At 53.6% G+C, this 9,285-nt stretch overlaps 1 protein-coding gene across 1 annotated transcript; it reads left to right on the forward strand.

Annotated features, from left to right (window-relative positions):
* The first annotated feature begins 702 nt into the window (after positions 1 to 702).
* On the forward strand, positions 703 to 2,805 carry VRTN (vertebrae development associated). Its single transcript, XM_052647287.1, has one exon. It carries the CDS (start codon positions 703 to 705, stop codon positions 2,803 to 2,805), a length of 2,103 nt encoding a protein of 700 aa, XP_052503247.1.
* The last annotated feature ends 6,480 nt before the right edge of the window (positions 2,806 to 9,285 follow it).

Genomic DNA, 9,285 nt, shown 5'->3' on the forward strand with positions numbered 1-9,285 from the left:
TGAGCCATCAGAGAATTCCCGTAATACTAGATGATACTCTAATATATAAGACCTAGCACTTTCGTAGTACTTTACTATGTGCCAGGCACTTTTCTAAGGATGAATATATATATATGTGCATTAGTTAGTTAGTGAAGCTGCTCAGTCGTGTCTGACTCTTTGCGACCCCATGGACTGTAGCCTACCAGGCTTCTCCGTCCATGGGATTCTCCAGGCAAGAATACTGGAGTGGGTTACCATTTCCTTCTCCAGGGGATCTCCCGCATTGCAGGCAGACGCTTTAACCTCTGAGCCACACAGATATGTGCATATGTATGTTTGTGTGTGTATATATATATATACACACACACACACCCACCCATGTACTGCCGTTTTTTACTCTGTCTCATTTATACACACAACAAATCTATAAGGTGCATTCTTTTATTGTCTCCCTTTTAACAGAAAAGGAACCAGAAGCACAGAGAGGTTGATGACTTGCTCAAGCTAATAGCAGAACCAGGATTCAAAGCCATTCTCCAAGATCGGGCTCTTCCTTTATATCACTGGGTAATTAAACAAACCCCAGGCAGCACGTAGCCATTTTCTTCCAAGGAGGAACGGGAGTAGACAGGCAGTATGTGGAGGGAGGGGGCGCAGGAGTGTCATCCAGGTACCCGTTCTGACCTCTGCCCTCTGCCCTCTCCCCTTCGCCCTGCTAGGATGACCTCTCGGGAGCAGCTGGTGCAGCACGTGCTGCAGGAGCTGCAGGAGGCGGTGGAGTCGGGGGGCCTGGAGGGTCTCGTTGGTGCCGCTCTGGAGGCCAAGCAGGTCCTGTCCTCCTTCGCTCTCCCCACCCGCCGTGGTGGGGGGCCCGGCCCCCAGGTGCTGGAGGTGGACTCGGTGGCCCTGAGCCTGTATCCGGAGGATGCGCCCCGGAACATGCTGCCGCTGGTGTGCCAGGGCGAGGGCAGCCTGCTCTTCGAGGCGGCCAGCCTGCTGCTGTGGGGCGACGCGGGCCTCAGCCTGGAGCTGCGGGCGCGCACGGTGGTGGAGATGCTGCTGCACCGCCACTACTACCTCCAGGGCATGATCGACTCCAAGGTGATGCTGCAGGCGGTGCGCTACTCCCTGCGCTCCGAGGAGTCCCCGGAGATGACCAGCCTGCCGTCCGCCACGCTCGAGGCCATCTTCGACGCGGACGTCAAGGCCACCTGCTTTCCCAGCAGCTTCTCCAACGTGTGGCACTTGTACGCCCTCGCCTCGGTGGTCCAGCGCAACATCTACTCGATCTACCCGCTGCGCAACCTCAAGATCCGGCCGTATTTTAACCGTGTCATCCGCCCGCGCCGCTGCGACCACACGCCCGCCACGCTGCACATCATGTGGGCCGGCCAGCCGCTCAGTGGCCACCTCTTCCGCCACCAGTATTTTGCGCCCGTGGTGGGGCTGGAGGAGGTGGAGGCCGAGAGCGCCCACCCCGGCCCGGCCCCGCTGCCCCCGCCCGCCAAGACCTTGGAGCTGCTCAACCGCGAGCCCGGCCTCAGCTACTCGCACCTGGGAGAGCGCTCCAGCGTCACCAAGAGCACCTTCTACCGCTGGCGGCGGCAGTCCCAGGAGCACCGGCAGAAGGTGGCCACTCGCTTCTCGGCCAAGCACTTCCTGCAGGACAGCTTCCACCGCGGGGGCGTCGTGCCGCTGCAGCAGTTCCTGCAGAGGTTCCCCGAGATCTCCCGCTCCACCTATTATGCCTGGAAGCATGAGCTCGTGGGTTCTGGCGCCTGCCAGGCCCTGACCTCCACAGAGGAGCTGGCGAAGCTGCCGGCGCGGCAGGTTGCCGAGGGGCTGGGATGCTCCTCGACGGCCGCGTCCAGCCCTGGCATGGTCTTCATGCAGCGGGCCAAATTGTACCTGGAGCACTGCATTGCCCTGAATACGCTGGTACCCTACCGCTGCTTCAAACGCCGCTTCCCGGGCATCTCCCGGTCCACCTACTACAACTGGCGCCGAAAAGCTCTCCGAAGGAACCCCAGCTTCAAGCCAGTGCCGGCCCTCTCCGAGTCTGGGCCTCCCCAGCCAGTGCCGGTGGGCGAAAAGGCCTTGCTTCCTTGGAAGGGTGGTGAGGTCGGAGAGGGGGAAGCGAAAGCCACGGATGGGGGCCCACCCGCACCGCGGGCGTTCCTGCCCCCGAGGGTGCCCTTGTCCCGCTGGCAGAGGCGTCTGCGCAGAGTGGCCCGCAAGCAGGTGCTTGGTGGGCACCTCCCTTTCTGTCGCTTCCGCCTCCGCTACCCGAGCTTGTCACCTTCCTCCTTTTGGGTCTGGAAGAGTCTGGCCCGAAGCTGGCCCAGAAGCCTGTCCAAGCTCCAGGTCCGGGCCCCCACCTTGGGCAGAGGGAGCAGGAAGGAGGCAGAGGAGAAAGAAGCTGGCAGGAATGTGACAGCTGCTGTGGCCCCCCCTGCAGGGACCCGGCTGATGGCAGCTTCTCCAGGGGAGGATCCAAGGAAGGCCCCAGGAGGGCCTTCCAGAGAGGGGCCCCTACAAGAGGGGCCCACGGCCCAGGGTCGGCCCCCCAGTGGGTCCCTGTCCAGCCACCCTGTGGGGACAGCAGCAGCGGCAGGGGGCCGGGATGGCCAGGTGCTGGTGATGGACATGCTGGCCACCACGAAGTTCAAGGCCCAGGCCAAGCTGTTCCTGCAGAAGCGCTTCCAGTCCAAGAGCTTCCCCTCCTACAAGGAATTCAGCACCCTCTTCCCCCTCACCGCCCGCTCTACCTACTACATGTGGAAACGCGCCCTCTATGATGGCCTCACCCTGGTGGACGGCTGATGGGGAGGTGTGCAAGGGGCTGGGAGGAAGGAGGACCACTTGGGAGAAGGTCAGAGGCCTGAGTTGCCCCCTGGCTTGGCCAGGATCCCTTTTGCCCCCACGGTGTCTACAGTGACTCCGAGGGCAGCTTTGTGTTGTTTCCCAGCTCCAGGGCAGAGAGAGCCAGAGACCAGCTGTCTGGCCTTCTGTAGACAGCTGCAGGACCAGGGATGCTCTCTTCAGTTGTTTACCATTCTTATTTTTATTATCGCATCTTGGTTTTTTTAGTCTTTTGATTTAAGTGAGTTGGCTGGGCCCCCTTGCTCGTGTTGGAAGCTCTACATATGTGCGGACCCGAAGGGAGGTTGGTTAGCTACAGCTGCTTTCAGCTTTTCCCAGGGACAAAGGGAGTATTGTAGCATGGCCATCTGTCCCACTGGGCAGAATATATGCCTTCAGTTTCTTTTGGGGGTTGGCACCCTCTTTACTCAAAGATGTTTCCCAAACCAATGCTAGAGATCAGATGTGGAGCAGGTCATAACTTCTGCTTGGTGCCCCTAAGGGAGAGGGTGCCAGGCTCCGTATGAGCAGAAGCAGAAATGAAGAAGGACCGAGGTTGACCTCTAGGGGAAGGTCCTGAGCCTGATCACTGAGGGCTGGCCTGTTCATTGCGAGGAGTTTGGTAAAGGGCCAGGGGAGAGAGCCTTGGGTCTCTGCTTGCTGGTGCTTGGTGCATCTGCTGTGGACCCCTCAGCCCTTGGGGACCCTCATTTTTCTGTTGAGCTCCACAGAGCCCATGCCCCGTCTCCAGTGAGAGACCACTCAGGGGCCAGGCAGGTGAGAGGCTGACTTTGCATTGTCCGAAAGTGAAGTTGGAAAACCAAAGAAATAAAGTGATGTGGTGCTCACAGCCCGTGGTGTCTGGTATTTGTTTTTGCTCTAAGTGACTGCTCCTCCCCACATTCCCTTTGATTTAAGGGGACTGAGAGTGACCACTTCTTTTCCCAGGTCCAAGATTTGGAGAACAGAGGGAATTACTCTGGGGTTTCTGCTTAGAATTAGATGTTGACCTTGGGTGTTCTTCCAGCTGGGGACAGGGCTTTGGCTGCCTGGAGAGATACTTCCCAACAAATGGGAGTTGTTTAGTTGTTCAATAATGTCTGACTCTTTTGTGACTTTGTGAACTATAGCCTGCCAAGCTCCTCTGTCCGTGGAATTCTCTAGTCAAGAATACTGGAGTGAGTGGGTTGCCATTTCCCTCTCCAAGGTATCTTCCTGACTCAGGGATCAAACTCGTGTCTCCTGCATTGGCAGGCAGATTCTTTACCTCTGAGCCACCTGGGAAGCCCCAACAATGGGAGAGAACTGGCCAACTTGGTATGCTCAGAGGCCAGGCCAGTGTGAGTGTCAAGTCAGTGTCAGGCTTCTTTAGTCTTTGAAATGCACCCAAGCAGGCTAGGTCCAGTCACAGGTGAGGAAACCAAGCCTCAGCGTGGTTCGCTTGCATGCCCCCTCCAGCAGGGCTGAGTATTAAGGCCAGACTTTTGCTTGTTGCAGTGCCATGTCCCTGGGGGAGAAGTTCCCTTTGGCCCTTTCTCCTTGTGTCTAGGTATTCCGCAGTAGCTGTCATCCTCCTGGTCTTGGGGAGTCATTCTTGGTTTTGCTATTTTTCACCCCCACATCAGTGCATCAGCGAGTCCCATTGACTCTGACTCTAAAGTATGCCCAGAACCCTCCCCTTCATGCTGCTGCCCCACCATCTCTCCTGGTCCACATCTCAGGTTCTCCCTGGCTCCTCCTTCCATTCCTGCCTTATACAATCCATGCTCCAGAGGGCAACCAGAGAGATCTGAAAGCAAAGTTGGGTTCTGTCACTTTTCTATCTGAAAGATGTCAGCGGCTTCCCTTCACTCTTAGAATTCCTTGCATTGCCTTACACAGTCCTTCCTTCATAAACTGGTCCCTCCTCTGTTGTCCTTACCACCACATACAGCCACGCTGGCTGTCTCTGATCTTGAATGTGCTGTGCTTACTCTTGCTTTAAGGGCCTTTGCATCTGTTCCTTTGGACTCTGCGCTCTGCCTGGAATGCTTTGCCCTGTTATCTTTACAGGGCACACTCCCTAACATTCAGATCTGAGTCACTGTCCCATGTCCCATCTACATTCTCTGCTGCTGCTGCTGCTAAGTCGTTTCAGTCATGTCCGACTTTGTGCGACCCCCTAGACGGCAGCCTGCCAGGCTCCCCCGTTCCTGGGATTCTCCAGGCAAGAACACTGGAGTGGGTTGCCATTTCCTTCTCCAATTCATGAAAGTGAAAGTGAAGTCTCCCAGTCATGTCCGACTCTTAGTGACCCCATGGACTGCAGCCCACCAGGCTCCTCCATCCATGGGATTTTCCAGGCAAGAGTACTGGAGTGGGGTGCCATTGCCTTCTCTACATTCTCTACATGGTGCTTATCCCCATCTGTTTTTGTTGTTTATTTACTTACTCGATTATCTTAACCCCACACCTCCTTAATGGTATAAACCCCATGAAAAGCAGGGCTTTCCCTGGCCTGGTTTATACCACCATATCCCCAGCAGGTAGATTAGTTTCTGACCCACAGTAGGCACTAGTTTGTTGAAAGAAGGAATGAATGAATGCAATGGGACCACTGTGATGTCTCACTGTTACTCTTCAGCTGCTTTTTTAAAAAACTCAAACTGAGTCCTATTTCTCATTGACCATTTTTTTTTTCCATCCCTGCAGTGCCCACCTCATCTAGGCCAGTGACTTTGCTCTCATCTCTGATTTTTGAGTAGTTTCCAAATGGATCCTGCCTCCACTCGGACTATCCCATTTCAGCCTCCCTGACAAAGCCCAGAGTGATCTCAGTCTGACTTGCTACTGCATTTCCCATTACCCTTAGCACAAAACCCAGGCTCTGAGCCCCTACCACCTCTAGGCTTATCTTTCCCCACTGACCCCTCTTGCCGCAGCCCTGGCGCACACAGCCTCTGGTCCCCCTGTTGCCCTTACCACCCCTGCTTGCCCTTGCCCCCTGCCTGCTTTTCCAGGAACCATGCAGCATTGTCATGGCATGGCCATTGTTATCTCTCTCACCCTGTGGAGTCTCTACTGAACCCCCAAGGGTCGGTGTAGTCCATTAAAGAAGGGACTGGACATGAGAGGTTCCTGCCTGACCTGTAATGACCACTGTAGCCAGCAGGTGGCACTCTGGTGCAACAGGAGACAAAATCTCTTGTGTTCCTTGTTTCCAACTCCAGTTTACCACTCTTAACTGCTGTAGCTGTCAGAAGGTGGCACCAACGTCCATCCTGAGAACTGCCTTGGCTGAGGACGTTGGATTCTCCTGTTTGCTCCCTTCCTAAACCCTCGACAAGAGCAGATCTGATGCCTGGAGCAGCGTCTCACAAGGAGGAGTAAAAATCACCTGGATCTCTCCCTGGGGGAGTATGGATTCCAGGGCCCTACCTGGACCTACTGATTCTAATCTTAGACATCAGAGAAGCAGTAATATGCACAGGAGAGAGCTTTTCAACTTTGCCATGCCTCACTTTCTCCATCTGTAAAGTAGGGATTGTAGTAATACCTGCAATATTGCATGTTGCACACAGTAATGCTCGGTGAGGGTTTGTTAGGTAACAATGATGTCCAACTTCAGAACCCCTGGGAATCTAATTCCTGTTTTCTAGGAGGAAGCTAATGCCTAAGGAGGTTCTTGCTCAAGTTAGCCTCTAGATTAAAAACACTCCTGTCCCAAGACGGGAAGGTCCCTTTGTCAGAGGCCAGCAATGAGCCTAAATCTACAGGGAGACATTTTAGCTTCCCTTGGAAAAAAATTAAGCAAAATGATTTGTCAATATTTATTGATTTTGAAAAGGTTTTGTTAAGTGTGGTTCAATTACTCTTCTGTAGAAAATCTGCTTCCTTTATAATCTGCTTGCTGCTGCCAAGTCACTTCAGTCGTGTCCGACTCTGTGTGGCCCCATAGATGTCAGCCTACTAGGCTCTCCTGCCCCTGGGATTCTCCAGGCAAGAACACTGGAGTGGGTTGCCATTTCCTTCTCCAATGCATGAAAGTACAAAGTGAAAGTGAAGTCGCTCAGTCATGTCCAACTCTTAGCGACCCCATGGACTGCAGCCTACCAGGCTCCTCCATCCATTGGATTTTCCAGGCAAGAGTACTGGAGTGGGGTGCCATTGCCTTCTCCGATAATCTGCTTAGAAAGGCAGAAATACCTAAGCAGTGGCCATGTTTGCTAAGAATACTTCATGCTGATTCTGAAGTTGACATTTGTTGAAATTATTTGCTGGGTTTTTTTTGGCACCACTTTCTATATCAGAGGCAAAGGTGGAAAGGAATTCCAGTGAGTGAACAATGTTTGAATAAAGGGAGAAAACAGAATATGTGAGGTTAGCTTTTCACAGTCTGTACTGTTGTAACAATGGGTTCTAAAATTTTGATTATAAAAGCTTTACCTTAAAAAAGCAATCAGTTGAAACATGAATAATTAAAAAAAATTTAAGTATCCATCTATTTCCCCCCCCTGCCAGGGGGCAGGAGTCCTGTGTTTTAGTGGAGATGATCTTATTTAGCTTGATGCTCAAGGTTGCTCCTCAAATATTTCCGAAGTCCAGCAGCACTCAGGCCCTTGGGTGGCTCGTGGGCCCTGAGCATCACCTCATATCTCACGCCTCCTGGCTGTTCCATTTTTGCCTCATTCTCACCAGCTACCAAGCTGGACTCTCCCCATGCTCCACCATGTGCTCTTCTCTCAGCAGTTTTTACCGTGGTTGCTGCCAGCACCAGGTGATCAGATGCCCTGGCCAGAAAGCTGGGTGTGCATCACCCTAGAGTTTCCTCTCCCCAACATCGCCATCTCGGGCTTCCCTGGTGGCTCAGGTGGTAAAAATCTGCCTGTAATGCAGGAGGCAGGGATTCGATCCCTGGGTTGGGAAGAGCCCCTGGGGAAAGAAATGGCAACCCACTCCAGTATTCTTGCCTGGAGAATTCTATGGACAGAGGAACTTGGTGGGCTACAGTCCAGGGGGTCGCAAAGAGTCGGATTCGACTGAGTGACTACCACTTTCACTTCTCACATCTTTGTCTCAGTGGGACCATAGGAACGTTGCAAGCTTTTCATATTTCCACACTGCTGGGTTATCACAAGAAAGAGAATTTGATTGGTTCAGGCCATCCTCATCCTTTCCTCTGAGCGCAAGTCTCATGCCAGGTCACATCTGAGGTCGCTCAAGTCTGATCCAATTGCCTGTGCTTGAGGGGCTGGATCAGCCTTGCTCGCCAGAGGGGTCTGGCAGATGTCACAGGCTCCTCTCCAGCAACCCATGATAGGCTGAGCCCTGTGCCGTAAGCTGAGGATACAGAACCATTTGGTCTCGACTCTTGTCCTAGCAAAGTCTTCTGTTTACTGGCAGCTGAGATGTGACTCAGGCTTTCATATGCACACAGTGGGGTTACAAGGGAGCGTGAGCTGGCTTTGGCATTTCATAGCTCACCCTGAACCACTCCCAGCTTGAAGCTTCCTACGGCCAGCTCTTCTCCAGGAAATGTAGGCTGCCTGGGGGTCTTGGATTGCCTCAATTACTCCTCAAAAGACGCTGGATACTGGTTGTAAAAACTCACCCCAGTTTGGTGACTGCCACAGGGCGACTGGAACCTGAAGGACAGGCTCCCTGCCACAAGGCAGTTGTTAAGGTGGGGCTGGAAGACTCTGGAGTACAGATGAGGGGAACCTTTTCATGCCCTTCCCAGCCCAGCATGCCTGTGGGTTGTCTCTGGCAGGTTCCTGAATATTCCCCTTACTGGTTGATCTCATGGAAAGGGAGGAGGAAGCTTTCAGGGAGATGAGAAGCAGCTGAAAGCAGGTTTAACGGTATAAAAAAATTTTTTTCCATGGAAAATGACTTTGAAAATAGCATGAAATCCGCTTAGCTCTAGCGGCTCCTCCCTGCCAGGCAGGGAGAAAGCTGGAGGGGGACCAAGAGGGTGTAGCCAGGAGAGTTGGGGGTTGACAGCTGCTGGTGGATGACCCTCCCACCTGAGGACTCCAGGGGATGGCAGAGGGGGAGACTGCTGGAGGTCCTCCCCAAACCTCACCTGGGCTAGACTGCAGCTCCCAGGTTGCAGGCTGGGGGGAGGCCAGCATCAGGGAGGAGGGAAGGCACAGGCTGTAAGGAGTCAGGGAGGTGCTTGGGGAGCGCCTGAGTGCCTTTGCGTTCTGAAACCCCCAGCCCAGTCTGGCTCAGAAAGATTAATGCAATTTTGTGGCTTGGGTATGTTGACAGTAAGTCAAGCTCAGTTTCTAGGCCTTCTGACTTTGGGCAGAGTTATCTGTTGTCATTTAAGACAGAATTGAGGGACGGCGAGTGGGTATAGCTAGGCAGAGAGTCAGACATGGCTTAGTGACTAAACAACAACCTCTTGTCATTTAATACAGTACTAAGGGGAGATGAGAGGGTGTAGCTAGGCTGCAT

This window comes from Budorcas taxicolor, chromosome 10 (genome assembly GCF_023091745.1).
Source record: "Budorcas taxicolor isolate Tak-1 chromosome 10, Takin1.1, whole genome shotgun sequence".
Classification (NCBI taxonomy): domain Eukaryota; kingdom Metazoa; phylum Chordata; class Mammalia; order Artiodactyla; family Bovidae; genus Budorcas; species Budorcas taxicolor.

What these genes read in the sequence shown, in the direction of transcription:
- VRTN (XM_052647287.1), top strand. Translation starts at nt 703, where the DNA reads ATGACCTCTCGGGAGCAGCTGGTGCAGCACGTGCTGCAGGAGCTGCAG.